At 41.0% G+C, this 21,700-nt stretch overlaps 2 protein-coding genes across 3 annotated transcripts; one reads left to right on the plus strand and one right to left on the minus strand.

Moving 5' to 3' along the window:
* The first annotated feature begins 47 nt into the window (after positions 1-47).
* On the plus strand, positions 48-14,607 carry atl1 (atlastin GTPase 1). Of its 2 annotated transcripts, none has more exons than XM_085440790.1 (14): positions 48-366; positions 1,909-2,159; positions 2,549-2,683; positions 3,143-3,247; positions 3,838-3,888; positions 5,073-5,129; positions 5,247-5,339; positions 5,507-5,645; positions 6,182-6,309; positions 6,436-6,492; positions 7,739-7,810; positions 7,891-8,322; positions 10,023-10,037; positions 11,580-14,607. In XM_085440790.1, exons 1-14 carry the CDS (start codon positions 327-329, stop codon positions 11,691-11,693), a joined length of 1,689 nt encoding a protein of 562 aa, XP_085296916.1. In that variant the 5' UTR covers positions 48-326; the 3' UTR covers positions 11,694-14,607. The 2 variants fall into 2 exon arrangements, with proteins under 2 accessions (XP_085296916.1, XP_085296917.1); XM_085440791.1 differs by having other exon boundaries at positions 49-360.
* Positions 14,515-20,487, minus strand: sav1 (salvador family WW domain containing protein 1). Its single transcript, XM_085440792.1, has 5 exons — positions 20,150-20,487; positions 19,010-19,498; positions 16,054-16,324; positions 15,780-15,935; positions 14,515-15,170 (listed from the first exon to the last, which is right to left on the minus strand). Exons 1-5 carry the CDS (start codon positions 20,262-20,264, stop codon positions 14,957-14,959), a joined length of 1,245 nt encoding a protein of 414 aa, XP_085296918.1. The 5' UTR covers positions 20,265-20,487; the 3' UTR covers positions 14,515-14,956.
* Positions 20,488-21,700: the final 1,213 nt, after the last annotated feature.

Consider the following 21,700-nt stretch of genomic DNA (forward strand, 5'->3'; position numbering starts at 1 on the left):
GAAGCTAAAATTTCAAGTGAAGGCAGCGACAAAGAAATGCGTTTCTGGTCGCACTTTCAAGCACATAATCGTTAATCATTCTTTTCTGTAGACATTGCAATATAAGCTGAACTGCAGCTGTCGTCCCATGCCTCAAGCTGCTGCTTTAGAACTGCGCCCCCTAGCGAGATACAGCATGGCTGCATCGCATTGAGGATAAAAGCTCCATCATCCTCCTGCATCGTTTTGGTGGAGCCAGGGCATTCTCCCAGCCCACGATATACACTCATGACTACCGACTAGGGTCGCTCAGTAACCCACAATCAAAGGGATATAAGGACAGTATTATGGCGAAACACCGTCCAGAAAGAGACAGCTGGGGTGAGTGTACGTACAGTATTTCATATTTCATTGCTTTTCTTGACGGCACAAACCGTTTTTTATCCTCCCTGCCGAGGAGGAGAGGGTGTAAGCCAGTAAGATGTTTATCTTAGACTCCATGATGAAAGGCTTGGTTTCGTTTTGACCGTATCATGACCAGTGTTTATTTATTTGAATGCAGCAATACATGACGCCATTTATCGTGAGAAATACGTGCTTTTGTGAGTCTCTGCAGGAATATTGTCTAATCAGGCATAAGCAAGCACAGACCTGTATTTCTAAGACATATTATATTTTTATTCAGTAATCAGCGCGTAGGGAAATGTCTATTAGTGCTCTCTGGACCTCCCTAAGAGGCCTGAAAACCAGCTTCTGGTGTATTTTGTTTATCACAGTGAGCTTCTCGTGATTGTACGTGGTGCATCTGGCATACAATTATGTAATATTGCATCAGAAGATAGCCTCTCATCATCCTCAGGACCACCATCTGCACCCTGACCGTTAATGCCATCATCACTGTTGGTGATTGTCACTGACATCACGCTATGCTCTGTGTTAACTATAAATTCAGGCCTGCAAGGGGAAGGAAGGGGCTGAATGACTGCATTAGGAGTGAGGGGGGAAAGGGTGAAATGCTGCTGTTTGTCATCAGAGAGTTTATCTGGGCTGACCCACTTTGAGCAGACCGCTTCTGACGTCTTTGGCTGTTTTAAGAGCAACAGCAGCAGCAGAGGAACACGATCAGGTTAACCAGGCAGGCTCATGATGCCAGGCCTGGTTGAAGAGGCCATTGCAAGAGATGTGAATCCACCCCGATAGTCCCCTTCAAGCCTGAGACGAAACCTTGGATGATTCCTTGCTGAATTATTCACCGTGCATTCTTGGCACCCTTTATTAATCATTTAACACATCCTTAAAATTTTGTCTGCTACTCCTTAATCTGTCACTGCTGCTTTTTTAAAGAGTTGTATCCATGCTTTGATTTGCATTGAAAGCTCAAAATTAACACCACAGCTGCAGTGACTGGAATTAGTGGTGTGTGTTTGGACTTTGTTTCGTCTTCAGTAAACACACATTACAGTGTGGGGAATTTGGGAGCTCGGAAAGCCTCCAATCATTGCAGGAAGCCCATTTAGCCCTTACACTGTACATGAGACAGCAGAGACTGGAAAGACACTGAGTCATTGCATGGAAAAAACCTCTGAATGCACATGATCTCATTCGATAAAAAGAGTGTGGCCTGATTCATTAGGAATATTATTAACAAGCTTGCAGGCCATGCTATTGATCTGGAGCTGAAACAGGAAGGAGTAATGGACTCAACTTTCCTGTTTCCTCACTTAATGGACTGCTAAGTGCGCTTATCATCACTGTGAAGACGTTCTTGCTGTTCAGTAACTCACACAACAACATTTTAGTTGGTGTTTCATTGACACAATAAATTCTTTAAATAAAACATTTTGCCTCCATCTCTGTGTTTGACTGTAATGTTAATGCTGTTTTCTTGCTTCAGGTTTTATGATTTCCCACGACTGTCTTCTCTTCCAGGGTCCCTCAGTGATAAAAATGTCTATGATTGGAGCTCAGAGGAGGAGGAGCCAGACGGACGAGCTCGGCCCATCCAAGTGCTGCTGGTCAAAGATGACCACACCTTTGAGCTGGATGAGGCGGCGCTGAGTCGCATCCTGCTGTCTGAGGAGGTCAGAGATCGTGAGGTGGTGGCCATCTCCGTGGCCGGGGCTTTCCGGAAGGGCAAGTCTTTCCTCATGGACTTTATGCTGCGTTACATGTACAACCATGTAAGTCTCTGCAAAAGCATTACTCCAGTCTGCGTGGTATAGATCATACAGTCTGTGTGCGTGAATCGGCTCAGTCGTGCTGGTGGAAAAGTTCCCGATTTAGCTTGTGAGTTGATGTAGCACATAAAAAAATTGAAATATAGCAAAGGAACTGGCAAAAAAAGAAGAATATTTATGATATTATATTACTACATGCATGCACCAACCTGCATATGTACAGTAATCTTGGAATAAAATGGCTATGCATTTCTTTATCTTCCTTTATCCTATTTATACCTTCTTTTTTTCAAGCAGCAGATCAAATTAAAAAAAAAAAAAAAGAGCAATATTTCAAAGCCACTGAGGGTAAAATGACCTGTTAGCCTAACATGTGATCTGTTGGTGCTCAGGCGTCTGAAAACTGGCTCGGCAATCCAGAAGAACCTCTGACCGGCTTCTCCTGGAGGGGCGGCTCAGAGAGGGAGACCACTGGGATCCAGATCTGGAGCGAGGTCTTTCTGGTGGACAAACCAGACGGAAGAAAGGTGAGACTGTATTTCATCCCACGACTTGACAAGTAGGCTAAAGTGCAATTGAGCGCTTAATTAAATATCACACATATACTTGTTTAACCTCTTTACAGTGACACCTTTATATTCTCAATGAGCCTGGCAACAGGTCGTCTTAAAGCTTCTCACCTTCACAGTCGTAGCTGCAGCTTTGGTTGGATAACTTGAAAGGGGTCTTTTGTGGTTTAGGACATTTTTTATACCTGCATCAGCCAAATGTTTCTAACATTTTGCATCAAAGGTTGGTCGTTCTTTTTAGTTTCATTCAAAACGAGCTGCTGAACATGAATGGTTGCTTTAGGCACTTTCTGTTCTCTGGAGTGTAAACACTCCACACGCTGTATTAAAACTCACTTTCCTCAGTACAGCACATCCACGGCGAACATATTGACTCCTGCAGCAAAGGTGAATGCGTTCATCTGTCTCCTCACACAGGTTGCTGTGCTGCTAATGGACACGCAAGGCACATTTGACAGCCAGTCGACGCTGAGGGATTCAGCCACTGTGTTCGCCTTGAGCACCATGATAAGCTCCATGCAGGTGCAGTGACCTTCAGTCATCTGATCCAGCTTAGCTTTAGAAAAGACTAAGTATTTGTAAAAATGCATGCATGTACTTTGAAGTTTGTTTGGGATGGACTATCTTAGTGATGATTTTTTTTTTTAAATAAAACTGTCATGAAATTCTTTAGAGATGTTAATGACCCTAGAAGTTTTCCTATAGCGCCACCACAAGACTGACGTCTAGTTTTGGGTGATAAGTCTCCAAAACTAGTTCTTTTCTTTCTACTCAAGCACACCTGCCAACTGCATCATTGTTCAGAAGAAATGGCCCATCTGTCCCTACCCTGTTTCCTCTTTCGGCGGAGGTCTAATGTTAATTAGCTGCATGCTTGTTTTGGAAATAAAATAGTTCCTCTGTTTGTAACAAGCTCAGATTTATAACAAAGGTTTCCATGCTAGCACACCAAACTAAGACACAGGTGTTACATATTATGCCTGCTAGTCCCGTTTGTTCCTCAATGCCTAATGGACTATTTGGTCAATAATTTAACCTGGACAAATTTATCACATTCTTCAAGTTGTACATGTTTAAAGAAAATAACCCTCTAACTCAATGGCCTCTCTCAGGTTTACAACATCTCACAGAATGTGCAAGAGGACGACCTTCAGCACTTGCAGGTAAAATTGCCTTTCAGTTATTACAGGGAAATACAGTACTGCACTAAAGTCCTCAGCTACCCCCCTCCTTTCGTTTCACCAGACCTTCTTATATATTTTAAAGTGGTCTTGATCAATAGTTCTCCAGGCTTTCTGACAGTCTTTTAAAGTTTCTTTTTCTTTTTGGACTTTGGCTGCTTTTTACTCATTTTCAGTCTAGTTGTTGTGTCTGACCGTTTTCACAGGAATGTTTTTTTGTTTTGCTCGATAAACCACTTAACACTGACCTATGAATCATTTAAGCATAAAAAGAGCAAATAGCTCAAAGTATGAGCATGTCATATCTCAGCATGGTGTGCTGTATGTCCTTAAAAATTTGAGGAAACTGAACAAGCGGAGGACAAAAAAAGAAATGAAAGGTCTAAAATAAACCATCTACAGCACGTGAACAGTATCTGAAAGTCGTGAACTTAAGAAACCAGAAAAAAAGAACCCAGCAAAGATCTGACACTGGACTATACAGATGCATCTGACCCTTCAGTTGGTACATCTACTGTTTACTAAAGCCTTATCAGAAATGGTCTCAGTGGAAGGGAGGCTGCTGAAGCCATTTATAAGGAAGGGAAACCAAGTGAAAGGACTGGTGTAGGCCAGATTACACAAGAACTGGACTGAAAATCAGTGGCAGCAGGTCTTAATTTTGAACATGACTTCTTCTTTTGGCTTGTCCCTTTAGGTTTGCCACATCTTCCTCCATCTCTTCCTATGTCTACCATACTCTTCTTTCAGATTATTTTTTAACAATGAAAAGGATCAAACACAAACACACTGTCAATGCAGCAAAAGCATACCTCGAAAGAAAAAAATACAATGAAACACTGCAAGTTGTAGATTGGTTTCCCCACCTCAATATTATTGAAGCAGTGTGGGATTATCTTGAAACAAGACATAATAAAAGGTGGCCACAATCCAAAGAGGAGCTTTGTTTATGCCTTATAAACTGTTTTCATATATGGTTTCACATGTTTCAATAACTGGAGCTATTTCCATTTTTTCCTAGCAAAATATAAATAAATTGGGTGTGGTTCAAGACTTTTGCACAGTACTACAACTCCTTCGACTTGTTTATATATTAATATCAGAATTATCATCCTCACACATTAGTTCTTCAAATTACTTGTTACAATATTGTTACTTTATTTCAGCTTTTCACTGAGTATGGAAGACTAGCTATGGAGGAGACTTTCCTGAAACCATTCCAGGTATTTTCTATTTAAAGGAAATATATTTAGTATTTCTATTAACACATTTTTATGTCTCAAAATTATTTGAGTGTGTGAGCCCACTTTATAACACAAGAATTATAATTTCCTTTCTAGTCAATGATTTTCCTGGTTCGAGACTGGAGTTTTCCATATGAGTTTCCCTATGGACAGGAAGGCGGCATGAAGTTCCTCGAGAAGAGACTTAAGGTCAGACATCACAGATGTTACTGAGATAGAAGGTCACACCACTTTCAGTCCTGTCACATCAGTTTCCTGTGCAGCCTTTGCAGTGATGTGGTTGCTTACGGCTGCTGAGACTAGCTTAACCAAAGCACATCTTAAACTTGGTGGTTGTCTTCGTGTTTGCGGTCCAGATCTCAGAGAACCAGCATGAAGAGCTGCAGAATGTGCGGAAACACATCCACTCCTGCTTCACCAACATCTCCTGCTTCCTGATGCCTCACCCTGGCCTCAAAGTGGCCACCAACCCACACTTTGATGGGAGAATCAAAGGTACATTTTCTTCATTGCTCACTTACACCATATGCACCTTTCATTCAAGTATAGTATTGTTTGTGAAAGGCTTGGGAAAAACTTCGCAGCCAAATTTCTTGGAACTTGGTGAGGAGGTGACGCTCGGGCAAAAGAAGACCCCATAAAATTTGAAATACTGCATCAGCATTGGACATTAACCTTGGCGGAGGATGCACTCTGCAAATGTACTTCTAGTTTTGAACACCTAATATTGTTTAGTTCCCTCACTTCAATCATGACATGGAACCTCTCGGTCTGTCCTGCGATATCTGCGATCAGGATATTAGGTCTTAAAAGATGCTGGTGGGGCCTCTATAGATCAGACATGTTTAGATATATCTTGAAAATGCTCAGATTGAGATATGAGGGCTCTGGAGGTTTTTCTAATGCTCGTCGAGGCCTTGCTGGGCAGGTTTTTTTGGGGTCTTGCATTTTGTCCCAAAGAAGGCTTCTGCTGTCAGTGAGTGACTTTGCCATGCTGTACACACTCACCAGTCGTTGTCCTCTCTGTCTAGAGATTGATGGTGAGTTTATAAACAACCTGACGGTCTTGGTCCCCTGGCTCCTCAGTCCTCGCAACATCGATGTGAAGGAGATCAACGGCAGCAAAATCACGTGCAGAGGCCTGCTGGAGTATTTCAAGGTTAGAACAAAGCATCGTGGTGATGTGCACAACAACCAGACTCTGTCCTTTCTTTATTTAAAGTGCCATATTTCCGCATATGACTGATCAAATGTAACAAATTAACTTTTTCATTTGTATTTGTAGGCTTACATCAAAATTTACCAAGGCGAGGAGCTGCCACATCCAAAGTCAATGCTACAGGTATATTTTTAATGATTATTTTGCTAACATACAATAAAGCTTTGCACTCAAGATACACCTATGGTCAGAGGTTTACATACACTCATCTGGACATTATTTTAATGGTAATTTGGAGATTATAATGGTTTCTTTGAACTGTTTTTTTTTTCAGGATAGGATGATTGGATGGCATATATCCTTAATGACTTTAAATAACAAAAACCAAGTGCACAATTTTAAATTTAATTACTGTAATTTTTGGATTTTCTCTACTCCACAGAGAGTCAAAAGTATACATGCATGTTGAAATATATATTTACAGTTACTTTAGTCTTGTAATTGATCTCGCAGTATTTTAAACTGTGACAGCGAGGTCTGTTAACTTTTCATCAATGATCATGATTGACAGCAACTGGTAGTTTGTCTTTGCCGCATAAAAAGAATTTGTTTGACAGCAATCATTGGATTGATCAATACTCAGAACAATGGGAAACTCCAAGGAACTCAATGAAGATCCAAGAAGTACAAATGTAGAGTTAGATAAGTTAGGAAGATCTCTTGGAGCCATTTCTAAACAACTGCAGGTTCCAAGATAATCAGTTCAAACAAATGTGTCACCACTTTGCTAAGGTCTGGAAGAAAACCCAAACTTGCCCCTACATGAGAGGAACTTCATTAGGATTTTCAGGAACAACGCAGGAACCACCGAGGCTCAAGCCTTCAAACTTAAGAACACTGTACAAGCTGTTCAACATGGTGGTGCTAGCATCATGCTCTGTTTTGCTGCTAGTGGTACTGGTACATTGCACAAAGTGGATGGAATAAAGGAGGAGGATTATCTCCAAATTCTTCAACTTCGTCTCAGATCAACAGCTAGAGGAAACTTATGAGACAATGTTCCTAAACACACATCAAAAGTTATGAAATGGCCTTCCCAAAGCCCCAACCTCAACCTTAGTGAAAATTTGTTGACTATGCTTAAAAGCCAGGGCTGTGGTCAAATATCCAGCCATAATTATGCCAGAAGGTTGTTGATGGCTACTAAAAATACTACAAAATATGAGCTTAGATGTATGTATATATTTGAGCCTGAATCTAATAATAATATAAGAAGAGTTCAAAGAAATCCTTAAAAGCCCCAAATAACCATGAAAATCAATGATGAGTGGACGTAAACCTCTGATCACTGCTGTAAGCTTATCCATACTGTTAATTTCTGGTTGCTGACATTGATCCTTACATGATATTTCCATTTGCTTCCCCTCAGGCCACAGCTGAGGCAAATAATTTAGCAGCTGTTGCAGCTGCAAAAGATCTGTACAACAAGAAAATGGAGGAGGTAGGTGAAAACAGATTTGTAAGTGAATGTCCAGTAGCTACCAAGTGACTTCACCGACTCACTGCTGTCACTTCTCACAGGTCTGTGGAGGTGATCGGCCTTTCCTCGCCCCCAGTGAGCTGCAAGCCCGACACAGCGCCATCAGAGAGGAGGCGCTGCAGGTGTTTAAGGGTGTGAAGAAGATGGGAGGTGAAGAGTTCAGCCGGCGCTACCTGCAGCAGCTGGAGGGAGAGATCGACGAGGTGTTCGTCCAGTACATCAAGCACAATGACTCCAAGAACATTTTCCACGCAGCCCGCACGCCGGCCACACTGTTCGTGGTCATCTTTGTCATGTACGTAGCCGCGGGTATCACAGGCTTTGTGGGCGTGGACATCATTGCCAGCTTGTGCAACATGATCCTCGGCCTGGCACTGATCACTCTGTGCACCTGGGCTTACATCCGATACTCTGGGGAATATCGAGAACTCGGTGCCGTCATTGACCAGGTTGCTGGTGCGCTGTGGGACCAGGTAAATAAAAAGAATAACCTGTCTAACTTATCAGTAGTTAGATGGTAATGGTGGCTGCTTAGACTTTGTACAACTTATAAAAGTAAGAAAAAAGGAGAACGATTTGTTTGGTATTGAAAAGATGTCAGGTGAGTGAAAATCATCACATGCATTCAGGTTTTGAGCACTTATACTGTTATCAGGTCTGGTATCTCTTGCGGTTTGATTAGTTTAGGGACGATTGTAGGTTCAAACTTTTACGGGGGCTCGACTCCCAAACAGAATGTCCTTACAGTGTCCTGTAATGTTAATGGAATATGATGTTTCCAGATGTAATCAACCCTTTTCACATTTGCAAACCTCAATTCAACTGGATAAACATCACAATGTTACCCTCAAAAGCAAACTGTCTAAGAATATTTCAGAGTGAATAATCAAAGATTTTAATATATATTCCACCCGTTTTAGGGTGGAGCCTTTAGTTATCAAACCCGAGACAAGACTCTGTCATTAAAGAATTTAATGAACCATTTGTGGCAAAGCAGATAAGATGAAAAACATGCACAAAATTATTTCAGTCTCTTAATCAGATTGAGGCAATCCAACAAATCATCAAGCACTGACAGTAGCATTATTGTACAAACCCTCCCTTTATGCAGATGCAGCCGAGAGCAGCATGTACCCCACTTTTACGAGTAGAGAATAGATTTGTAGTATTATAAGAGCAAGTGGGACAACACACTGCTTAATTATGTGAAATCTTCATCAATGAATGTGGGAAAGCAGAAGCTACAGCTTTATTGGGTGAATTTAAATGTCACAGTAAATAAAAGACATAAATGGATCCATAGCAGTTTATAGCAATATTCAAACTGAATACAGGCTGCTGCTGGACATCTGGATCTGAAGCTGTACTGTAAACAAACACTAAAGAGCAATTTCATCCAAATAAGCATAGAAATTTTTAACAAACTAAAATAATAATGCATATCAGCTCCTTTCCTGTGAACTGCAGTATATCAGCAGACTAGGGGATCAGAAGGTTAAAATAAGCTAATAATCTCTAGTGATTTAATGTTTTTGACCCTATTTAGAGAACAAATAAAAATAAGCAGACACTTTAAAGGTCATGCCATATCCCCACTTTATCAGAACACTTTGAACTTTTGCTGTATTTTAGTTAAAGTGTGTTTTGAATCAACTTCACTGATGTGTGTCATTAAATTACCTCATGGTTTAGAAGGGAAACGTTCACATCTTTAGCCTTTAACAGCAGCACAAAAGATATGAGATTTGCTATTAGCAATAAAACACATGGTTGTGTGCTAGCTGCTCTAGCTGTTACAAAGGATGAAGACTGAGGAAAAACATATGAAACCAGAGTCACTGGTAAAAATAATTAATAATTATTAATCATTACCTTTTCTTTTATCTGTTCACATTTACTTTATTTTAATATGAGAATATGGCTTTCTTGCTTTAAAATTAGCCATTAAAGACAAATACAATACACAGTATCCATCCACATCTGTTAGAAATGAAAGAGTGTCTTTAAACCACTAGGGGGCAAAAACCTCCTTTATTAGTGGCGGCAACAAATCCCTACAAGCCTAAGAGCAACAATTGTGCACTGTTAACGAAGAATCTGTATGTGCTGTTTGTGTTACATGTTCACTACATGTGCTCACACTGTATGTTTGTTTCTTTTAACGCCTCTGCAGGGGAGCACAAACGAGGTAAGAGGAGCAAATCAATTGGAAGTATTAACAAGAACACATTGCTACTGGTGCATTTCTATGAGATTGTTGTCATCAAACTCAAGTTCTGCTCAAATTATCTGAGCTACAGTTAAATTTCCTCTTGTGCAGCCTTATGTTCCCTGAATGAAGACACCTCAATTCACACCTTAAGGCTGCTTTATGAATTAAAAATTCTCTGTCTTAATTTTTAATGACTTTATTTGACTGTTATGATGAATAGTATGAACGCCTGATTTTTCTGTTACAGTAAACCATCTCAGTTTAGCAGATATCACGGCCTCTGCTCTCCTCTCCACTCTAAGAGATTTGATACTGTTGATGAACAGGTTGCTTTCAGCTTTGATGGTTGAAATCATATTGGGCTCTTCTATACATAGTTTAAACAGTTGCTGAAGATATTTTCAAATTAAGATTTCAGATGATTTCCCTCTTGGATCAAAATTTGCATTGTTATATTACTCTATGAATAATAGTTATTATTAGGCCGATCAGCACTTTGATGAAAGGCCTATTTTTATGGTAATAGGGCAGTTTTTAATGCCGTTGGCCCGATGCAAACAAAGCTTTTTCCAAACAGACTGCTTCCCTTCCTGGTCTAAATTTCTGAAACAAAATGTGCCCAGGACTGAAAAAGCCGAGACTCATAAATCCATGGCATTTGACTTTAAAGCAGATTATATTACATATCTTTAACCTTCTATAGCCTTTTTAGTTGTGAATGATTGTGAATGACGTGTTAATCAAATTCAAATTGAGTTTGTTTTCATATTTTGTGCAGAAAATATACTCGGATTGTCCTGAAAAATGACCTAAAGTTTAAATTTTAGATGTAAACAGTGGGCTGTGTATAGACATCAACTGAGTGCTCCCTGATTTCCCATTTTAAGCTTATTAAATCAGGCTTAAATCAAGCTGGTTTACAACAGCTCTCAGGGAGCTTACTTTCTCCTTCCATTTTTTGTTGTCAGAATCAGCAGATGTAACATTTATGAAGCAGCTGATTTAGTGTTTCAAATCAAATATGAATGAAGAAAACTGATAAAAGTAGCCACTGGAAGCCTGCTGTGCATGTTTCAGCAGTGTGGAAATAAAGAGAGCAAACAGAGTGAATAAGTTATATAAGAATAACTTGTTTTCAGGTCTACAAAGGTACAAAGGAAGTCAAAAAAACATCAGTATTGAAATGCTTCTAATCCATATGACTAGATTAAAGAAGAAACCCAAATCCCAGCTCCCGGTTTCTGTTTCTAAAAGTATACAGATGCAGTGATAAACCACTTGATATGCACTGATCATTGTACAAAATATGTGTGCATAGCTTTAGCTTTACCAGCTTATATTAGAAATATAAGCTTTACCAGCTTTCTAATACTATAAGCATGTTCATGCATGATGGGTAAATGAATGAATGGACTTTGTTGTCGTGATCTTGTGTATGTGTGAAAATGTAACTCTGGTGTTTCCTGCAAAAGTAATCCATAAGATAAATAACTAACCAGCTCCATGTTCTCTCCATAGGCTCTCTACAAGCTGTATAATGTAGCAGCCAATCATAGGCACCTGTATCACCACGCCTTCCCCGGGCATCAGGTGGAGGAGGTGGCTGAGGAGCAGGACAAGAAGAGGGACTGATTAGTTCAAAGACAGAACATGTCAGAGATTTCCTCGTGATGGACCGAGGGAGGAAGCGGAGGAGGAGGAAGGCAGATGAATGCCCTCATCCATCAGGCACTCTTTAACTCTGGTACTGGCTGCTGCAGCAAGCCACTACTGGTCGTTCACTTCTTTAACCCTTATAACGGACTGTTTAATGTTCATGCATATGCCGAGAGCATCTCCTCAGTGGGTGGCTGCTTCTAAGCATTGGATGCAATGTGTCATGGTCTTTCACCTTTAGTTCGTGAAGCAAACACACCTGTACAAATACCGCGGGCACTCTGCTGGAGGAGACTGCTGCTTATTTCTCATCGAGCGTTTATTTTTATTTTTTTCTCCATCATTCGTCACTGACAATGATTTTTAAAGTATATTCAAATCTGTGAAACCCCCATTTGTGACAATTGTTCTGTTCTTTGAAGTTTTAGTGTTGTTTATAAGGAACAATATCTATGACCTGCAATGTTTGAAAGACAAAATATGTACTGTATATTAAATAATGAGGCGTTACAAACATCATCAGCATGGTAAGTGGTTAATGTCTGTCATCTTTAAGCTCTAAATGCAGGTATACTTTATAAAAAAATAGCTGAATGGTTGTGACTAACTGGTATTGTGCCATAACATGTAAAAAAAAAAAAGAGAAAAAAAAGATTTCTCACCTGCTGCAGCCTGGCTACATGCAGACACTCCATGGCACACGAGTTAGTTTTAGGGTTTGGTGTATCTGTGTGCTACGGCACTGGTGGGAGAGACAAAAGTTTACATAACATAGCCGACATTATCTCACTTTATAGTCTGCTTGCAGTTTTGTAATCACGCATCATCCCAGTGATCGTTATATGTGCGTTTGGCTTTTGAGGTTTGGGAGGAAAGAGCAAGGTTAGGTTTCCATTGTGATGTAGTTGGGGGGGCGGGGGCTGCCGAAGCCATTGTTGTGTGTTTCACTGAATGTTCGAGCAAATCCGAGGAATGTAGCTATTCTGTGGCCACCGGGGGAATCAAAGCTAGATGCTATTAGGCGTGGCGACAGGCCTGCTTTGGAAACGGAGCCTCATTCCACATCTCTTTCATCATCTTCTCACACTTAAACCGAATCATCTGTGCAAAACTGCTGCATGGTGAAAGAGGCTTTTCGTGTTTCCACAACAGCTTGCATTTTTAAACAAAAGGCTTGTATCGGTGATGGCTCTTTTTTGGTGTTTGAATACTTCGGCTTAGTAGACTGTTACTGTATATTTGTACAACTGCGGTCACTGTTTTAACTCCTTGAGTCACTGCGCTGTAAAATGTCTGCATCACATACAAAGCTGCAGCAAAACTTTTCTATGTCTTTTTTCTTTTTCTTCCCCCCTCCCATTTAGATCTGCTCACCAACCGTACAGGAACACTGTCATGCATATTTAGCAAGTTTATAGTGAGGTTCGACCTCAAGGGTTGAAAATTTAAAGGCACTGCAGCAGAGTGGCTTCTAGAGTCTTCCACAATCTATAATCAACATCAGCGAGGCCTTCACACAAAGAACCATCCAAGACCAGTTTAAGATTCGTGATGTTCTGAAATCCCTTTCTATTTCATGACTATGTTTTTGGGTGTTGTGTCCATTAAGAAGTCAGAAGAACAGTATTTGTTTACACTGTGTTGGAATATCTCGTCTGTGAGACAGAGCTTTTCTTTCATTCCTAAAGCATCACCTCTCAATGTGGTGGGAGGACTGAAAGGTCAAATGAATCAACCTTTTTTTGTGAGCTCCTTCAAATTGACTCTGCTTAGTTTTCAGCACACGCATTGCAAAAAAAATTCAGTTGCAAAGAAAAGACCTAATAAAGATGGACCAAATTAATGAAATCTAGACTTGAGTTTTCTTACAATCAGAAATGTTTTAAATACAAGTCCTACAAGGCGTACCGGCAGTGTTTTAAATGGCTCTGCAATTATAAAACACTGTGGGAAGACCGGCAAGCAGCAGGAGGCAACAACTGTACATCCATACGTGTATTTTTCTTCACTGCAGACTTTATTGCTTATGTCCTGTAATTGCAATTCACAAAATCAGGTATGAACAAACTGTAGACATTGTTCTGAGGCGATGTGATAGAGGCCCAAAGAGAAGCCCAATGTTCTGTACAAACCTATTCCACTGCTCCCAATTAGGACATTCAGAAATGTTTAGGTTCCTCTGATACACAGGACTCCTTAAACATTTTATATACTGAGAATAACACATTATCACTGGTCTCCAGTAGACAAAAAAAAAAGTAAGAAAACATTTCTGAGTATCTTAAGAGGAGATAAAAGCTGATTAGTGATCAGTAGAATATGTGTCCAAGAACCTGGACTTCTGTTATATCAGTGAAGCAAGATGTCAGGCCATAAACATAAAGCATGAAAAACTGAAACAAAGGGAAAGTAAAGTTTTTGGCAAAATGAATGTGACTTCTTTAAAAAAAAGTTCCAGTAGCTTATTTGTGTTTAATTAAATGCACAAAAACGTGAATTTTCCTGACGAACAATAATGCCGAGAGACGCTCAAACCACCACATCAAATCTGATGCTTCATCAATCAAAAAAGAAAAATGTAAAATTATATATCTGTTAAGGTTTTGGTGGATTGTCTTAAAAGTATGTCATAAAAAAAGGAACAATGTACACTTTCTTTGTGTGGTTTCAGTTTATGACAGTAACAGAGCAAAGGAAAGAAGCCATGAAGTCAAATTAGAAAAAGCTGCCTGTCGCTTTCTCCCACAGGAAAAAATGACGGAGTAGCTGGCGTATACACGATATGAGCAGACGTAAAACTGCTGCACTTTGTTTTATTAAAGGCACAATGTCAGGATGCTTTTGTAACAAATACCCAGAGCTGATTTTTCACACTCTGTGCTTCTCAGTCTTTAAAAAAGGAATTCAAACAGCAATTTTCCCAGGTCGGTGGCTTTCAATAGAACCACAAGCAGTTTCCCATGATGCAACACATTTTTTCTTCATTCTAGTGTTTTGTTTTTTTGTTTCTATCAGTCATCCATAAACAGAGTGTCACATGGCCCCCACCCTGGCCATATATGTGTCTCAACCTCCTGGCTGATATATTTGGATCAAGCAAAGGCACAGATGTGTTTGGTAAAGAGGCAATTAAGAGTCAATCATGATTTCAAAGGCAGCTCTGACCGCTCCCAAACTGAGGAAACCTCAGAGAGGTGTGGCACTGAGAAGTCCCTGCTGCACACACACGCACACACACATCACATGTTCCCTATGAAGTTCTTGTTGGACTGCTGGGCGTACCACTGTTGCCGCTGTTTGCGTGCCTCCACCTCCGACAGCAGCGCCTGCCGGTACGCCTCATAGGACTTGACGATGTGTTCGAGCTCCTTCATGAAGAGCAGCTTCAGCATTCCCTGGTACGTGTCCAGGTCTGCCAGCTGGAACAGCTCCCACTTCAAGATGTGGTCATACCTGATGTAAAGGAGAGGAGAGTCACTGTACCTTTAAAGTTACCCTTTGGGCTGGTTTGAAGATCTATCAGTCACTTCTTTGTGACAAAAATACTTTTATTTGGTAAGATTTTTTTTCAGGGCTTCTCTATTCAATATGTACAAACCCTGAAATAAACACCGATTTGGAATGCAGTTTTCCACAAATAAACATACATGTTTTTGAGGTATTAAAAAACACTATACAATAAATACATTACATATTTAGGTACCTAAGGATAAACATCATGCTTTTCCATTTCCATAAGTATTGTCAATTGACCAAAACTACCAAAAAATACTGATTCTACACTTTTGGTAGGAGCTTGAAAATAACTCGCCAATTTGGTTACTATCAAAAAAAATTATGTCCAGGATTAAATAAAAATTAGAATAAGAAACTTAGAATTATTAAGTTGAAATTTTGAGATACTAACCCCGAATTTTGACTTATGGGTAGCATTCCCCCCCGCCAGTGGCTTCCATAAATTCCTCCTTTTAGTACCTCTCTTTGTTTGTACATTTACCGATTACTGACTGACCAGAATACTATTAACTAGACAAATGTCAGGTAAGACTGAGTTAGACTCACTTGAGTGGTGCACGAGCATACACCTGCAGCCAGTCTGGGATCTCGGCTGTGTGGTATGGGTTAGCTGGCACGAGGACTGGCTGGTTCCTCTCTGCAGGACGTGGCTGATAGGCCACGGGAGGTGGTAGTGGTGGGGGCTGATCGTAACGAGGTACGCTAGAATACAAAGAAACATCATCTCTATTGTGATGAGGTAAGTTTTCTACTAAGTAAAGAAGTAGTAGAACTTTAGTTGCTTAAAAAACTAAAAGCAGCGTTTTTTAATGCTTCATACCTTGGAGCACATGGATGACGGTATTGTGCCCTCTTGTTTATGTGATCCACATAGTAGACCCCAAACTCAGCGGACTCCACCTTCTCCCAGCCTGGAGGGAGCCCCTCCCTCTCGAGAGGGTGGCTCCAGTGTGTAGTGTTAGTGTTGTGGTCGATGTAGTACTTCCTGCCACGGATGGTCCAGTCAACGGTCCAACCGGCCGGAAGGGGGAGGTCCTCCCCTGTCAGACTGGACAGGTTCCCCAGAGACTTGGCCTGTATTCGACCTATGGCTGAGAAGAACAAACATTTCTTTTTTAGAAACCCTAAGGGAGAGGCAGAGATGTCTGACCAATCATACAGAGGAGCAGCTGCTGGCTAACAGCGCCCCTGGGAAAGAAGAAATATTTGGAGAAATTTCTTAAAAACTGCCTGTGTGGGAAAGTGTCATGTAAAGCAGAGGACAGTACAGAGTTTAAACTTTAAAACTGAGATTGCTCGACTCTGTGATTGTTGTGACAGAGGGCCATCTTATTCTAAGTGACACTGTGTGATGAATGGTAGGAAATGGGATTGTTGATACTTTTAGACAGGAAGGCAGAGAGCTCTGCATGGCCAGCCATACACACAGGGCCTTTCACTGGGCGAGAACAAACGGCTGTAAGAGCCGACAGCAGAGAGGGTTCATGCAGCGGGTCCTGTACTTTTATTGGAGAATAACGTCAGCGAGGAATGTCAAGTCGACAGCTGTGTGGATGTGGATGAGCGTGACTCAAAGCAAATGAGCTTGCAGAAACCAAGAATTCCAAATACAGGGGAACGCTAAAGGATCTCAGCGAAATGGCGGCTACAATCTGATAAATTCTACGCTAGAGTGACAGCAACAGAGGTGGAGCTCTTTGCCAGCTGCTGAATGAAGGGAAGGAATGTGTGAGAGCTCCACAGAAATGCACTCCTCCTACACCACCCCCCATCTCATCATCATGATCATCATGTTTGCCCTTTCCTTCAGAAAAAAAAATGCTCACAGCAGACCTAAAGCTCAAAACATCACAGGAATTTCTTAGATTACAGTGAGGTGGGCTGAATGAAACAAAGTGGGTAGACTGATAACATCAAGTTAGGGAAAACACCACTGAAAACATGGAAAGGAGAGAGAGAGAGTGAGAGAGAGAGAGTCTGGGATAATTTATGAAAACATCAATCACACACAAGAAAATAACATATGATTAACTATACCAGGCTCATCCTTTCAGGGTTTGCAGAGGGACAACTTATGCCATTTCTGTTTGACACCTGGACTCTAGTAGCTCAGCAGCTTTTTGCACAAGTTCAAAATAAGCCTAAATTGTCTCATATCAACCCCTTTTATCAGGTGAGGAACCGCATATGAGATCAAGCTATGTGACAGACAGTGACATCTGATAAATCTGCAGTGGCCCAGAACTTTTCAAACTTCCAAACCTTCACCCCTACCTACTCCTACACCTGTGGTCCTAACATCAAAACAGTGGTAAATTAATGAAATGCTCAGATTATGTGTTTGCAACATTGTTCTACATGTTGAGACAGGTGTTGTTTTATGTAGGATTTCCATAAATTAGTAAAATTTGTGGCATGAAAAGTACAGGCCATTTACCATTCTTAGTAGATATTTATTTGTTATTTTTTGTTTTCAGTAAATCTACACTTATTGACTCAAAAACATTCCGTCCCTTTTTTTGCAGCTGTCTGATCAGGTTGTTTATGGAAAGAGGGAAACTGCTGTTGTGTCAAAGAATCATGTCACAGAACAGGACAACCTGACTTGAATTTCCAAGTATTTCAATGAGTGCCCTATTAAGAGTTAAGCCTTGACAAAGCCTGTTACTTCATCCACAGCTAACCCCTCTTTCTTTTACCTGGCTGCCATTTGCGAACAGGAGATTTAAACAACAGGTGTGTGGGGCTTCAGTATAGTATAAGACACCACTTAAACAGTATATACTCTTTTATTTCCCAAGGGGTTGCCACACAAAACCTTCATACCCGATTTGGCAGAGATTTTCCAACAGATGCTTGTGTGGGCTTGGGCGCTACCTTGTGCTTCTACCCGACTGCCTGATAGACCAACAAAAGGACAGGCAAGAGTAGCCCACAGACCGGTTGTACAACATACTTTGGACACTGTCCAACAACAGACGGTCTCTGCAGGTAGATGGGCCAGCATGCCACCCCCACTGAACAATAATTTCAGCTTAAACCAAATGTGTGACCAACTACATCACAGAGCCACGCTGTAATAACATATAGTGGCATTGTACTGACTGGGCTTCGTACACAAACATGCTGCAGCATCTCAAACCTCACTGTGTGTCAAATGTAAGTATAATGAGATCAGCACATATGTAACAAGGATGATTCATGCCAGCGAGCAGTTTGAGGCTGAGACATTTGACTGGGGGCAGTGTGCAAATTACTAGTTTGCTGGCAGAAAGTTTCAGCAAACACAGAGGTGAAAAATGCAGAGCCTCTAATGCTTGTTTAACTTTACTCCAAACAAGGCTACGTGATAGGCAGGCCTGACATAATACTGAACTGTATACATGACGCTGACAAGCCAGCCACAAAATAAAGAGTGTCTTTATGGTAAGAGGAGGACAAGAAGCATTCCCGTGCCCCCCCCAATCTCAATGTAATTACACTTACATCATCGTAATGTTTACAACACAGAGCAGTAAAATAAAGACTGAAATGAAATTGCTCTTTTCAATTTGACAACTAGTGGCCTGCATTCCTTTCAGAGTAGCCTCTGTGTGGTTGGACAAGAGTTCTCCAAGAGGAAATTTTAAAAGTTGTAGAGTTGCTGATGGGATGTCAGTCATAAACTTTCTAAAACTAGGTGTTTCTTGCTTTTATCACTAAACTTCCCTTAAAATATATAAATAAAGACATGAACAGTGTTAAAAGGGAGCTTCACAAAATAATGTAAAATCTACCTGAAGGGGGTCTGTTTGGAGCTGGGGGAGTATGTTGTCGGGGATGTCTTTGGAAGTTGTGCTCATTGTGCTCGTAGTATCTATAGTCTTCAGGAAAGCGGTCTGGGACTCTCCTTGGCTGGCGCTGCTGCTGCTGTTGATGTTGCTGGTTTTCATAATAAGGTTCAGAGGGGTAATAATACCGGGCATCTCCATTCTCAGACATGGGGCTCACGTCTGTAAGGAAGGACTGTGATGAGCCTCCATACTCATGCGAAATGTCTCCCAGACTGCGAGGCAGGTACGGAGGTGCAGATAAGCGGTGGCTCTCTGTGCGGGCCACCTCGTGAGGAGTCTTCTGCACATGGGTACGGAGGACACTCTTGTTACGGGACACCACAGGTTCCCGGCTGGGTGCCAAAGGGTAGGAAGAAGGCACCATTTCTGGCAGAGGGACCTCTGTGCGTCTCGGTATAGTGGGTCCATGACGGATGAAGGAGGGCATAAGATCTGCAATCAGGTCAGCAGAGCAAATGTCAATAAAAGGCAACGCAATATCTGGGAGCTGCTCATGCCTGATGACTTGAAAATAAATAAATAAAACACCATAATAAAAACAGAGTATTTTACTAATAGGAGCCAAATCGCGTACTTTTACTTTTCATACCTGAATTATAATATTAACTGACTCTCGAATAAAACATTTACACGAGAAGGTAATTTAGTAATACCCACATTTCTACAAAATACTGCTAGTTTCTATAGATACTCTAATAGAAACAGCTTAACAGCAGCTATCACAATAATCATAAGTCAGTACAGACACTAAAAATACGTTTAACTAAACTAATCTACTAGTATAATATGCCTTTAGCTGAGTAATTTAAAGCTGTAAGCATTATCTTGTAACTACTGCACTACAACTGGCGCTCATGTAGCATTTAGCTACAATGACTATCATCCTAGCTGTGTTTGGTTAGACTGTACAGCATTAAACTGTTTTTTACAATCGTGGAGCAAGTATAAATGTCCCCAGAGTCGTTTTACAGTATTTGTTAATGCTAGCTCACTAAGGTTTAACAGTGTTTAACTTTAACTAGCGAGCAAGTTAAGTGATGCTATTCGGGGCTAGCTGATAAGCTAACCACTTGTTGCGCTTACTTCTCAGGAGCGGCGACGTTTCCTTCTTCACATACTTCCCGTGTACCTCGGCTGGTTTGGACGCTTCGTTCTTACTTTTCTTTCGTGAGAGCATAACTCCAGGCTCGGAAAACATCAACAGCACGGTGGGGTAAAGTCATGACACAATCCTTCGACTTTGCAACCATACCGGCCAGTTAGCAAAGCGCGGAAAGTCAACATTTTTCCCCGCAGCTTTGGATTAGCTAGCCGCAGTTAGCCAGCTAACTGAAGCCACAGGGAGCATCTGTGCTGCTGCAGCGGGTACAGTCCCACTACTGGGAAGTCCTTCCATCTGAAGGAGGAGGAGAGAAGAGCACAAACCACTGTGGGGCCCTTCGGTGACATAAGCACAGTATAAACTGTACTATAGTTAGAAAATATCCGTTAAAATTTTCCCATAATTTAATCACTCACATGGCAAAGCTGAAACTAATAAAAACTAGGCTAAAACGGCACAGAAGGAAGCAAACCCCCCTCTAGAAACTAAACAATGTAAAACAAATATTCAAAACAAAATAAAAAAAAGTCATATTAAAATGTATACTAGGGACATTTAACCAAATACTAGTGGGGTATATGTGTATATTTGAACCTGTGTGGATTGGAGAAAATCCAAAATAAATTCAAACTCTTGCACCCAACTCTTGTTTTTTTAATCATTAAAGATGTCTGCTCTTCAAGAAGTTCATCCTAGAAAAACATCCGCTTCAAGATATCAATAACAGCCCAAAATCACCACGACTTTCATGCTCATGATGAGTGTATGTAAACTTCTAATCACAACTGTATGTCCAGTTTAGTATCCATTGTATTAATTTACAACATGCTTATTTACAGTACAGTATAAATCTCTTTCTGTTACTTATACACGTTTTCATATATATTGTTTAATGCATGTCTTTTTTGTGCAAACTGTGATCTTTTAGACTAAAGTGACTAAATTTCTGGCCACACCTGTATGCATAGCTGGACTGGCCATCGGGCATACCGGGCATTTGCCCTGTGGGCCGATGGTGATTTTTTGTTTTTATGGGCCGATGATTTTTTTTAAGTTATTTTTTTTTATAACAGTATAAACAATGACAGATGGTGGATTGGCCAGATGCTGGCAGATGTGTAAACATAACTCAGTTGTTTGGCGGTGGCTGTGGCAGAGCTGCCACAAGAGGCCAACAGGTGGATGAGGGAAAGGGGAAGCAGGAGGAGGAGAGACCCGAGGTGGCCGCCGGTCGGAGTGTCAATCAATCAATCAATCAATCAATCAATCAATCTTTATTTATAAAGCACTTTTCATACAGAAAAAATGTAGCACAAAGTGCTTTACATAGTTAAAAGCAGCCCACCCCACCCTCCAACTCACTCCCCACACTCTCAATACACATATATCCCCCCACCCACACACACATACACACACGCGCACACTTAAAGAGTAAAAATTGGGCTGGGCTCGCATGAGCCAAGTGAGGAAACATTATAACAGAGAGCCGTCTGCACCGGGAGCCGGTCACAGACCGCAGCCTCCGGGCTGGG

Source organism: Copadichromis virginalis, linkage group LG19, assembly GCF_057382275.1.
Source record: "Copadichromis virginalis isolate Kocher_CV1m ecotype Utaka linkage group LG19, C_Virginalis_male_GT1.1, whole genome shotgun sequence".
Lineage (NCBI taxonomy): Eukaryota > Metazoa > Chordata > Actinopteri > Cichliformes > Cichlidae > Copadichromis > Copadichromis virginalis.

What these genes read in the sequence shown, in the direction of transcription:
- atl1 (XM_085440790.1), top strand. Translation starts at nt 327, where the DNA reads ATGGCGAAACACCGTCCAGAAAGAGACAGCTGGGGTGAGT. An exon ending in AAGAGACAGCTGGGGTGAGT is followed by an intron (nt 367 to 1,908) that starts GTACGTACAGTA and finishes CTTCTCTTCCAG; the next exon opens with GGTCCCTCAGTGATAAAAAT. An exon ending in ATCCAAAGTCAATGCTACAG is followed by an intron (nt 6,493 to 7,738) that starts GTATATTTTTAA and finishes GCTTCCCCTCAG; the next exon opens with GCCACAGCTGAGGCAAATAA.
- sav1 (XM_085440792.1), bottom strand. Translation starts at nt 20,264, where the DNA reads ATGTTTTCCGAGCCTGGAGTTATGCTCTCACGAAAGAAAAGTAAGAAC. An exon ending in TCCAAACAGACCCCCTTCAG is followed by an intron (nt 16,325 to 19,009) that starts GTAGATTTTACA and finishes TGTTCTTCTCAG; the next exon opens with CCATAGGTCGAATACAGGCC. An exon ending in TATGCTCGTGCACCACTCAA is followed by an intron (nt 15,171 to 15,779) that starts GTGAGTCTAACT and finishes CCTTTACATCAG; the next exon opens with GTATGACCACATCTTGAAGT.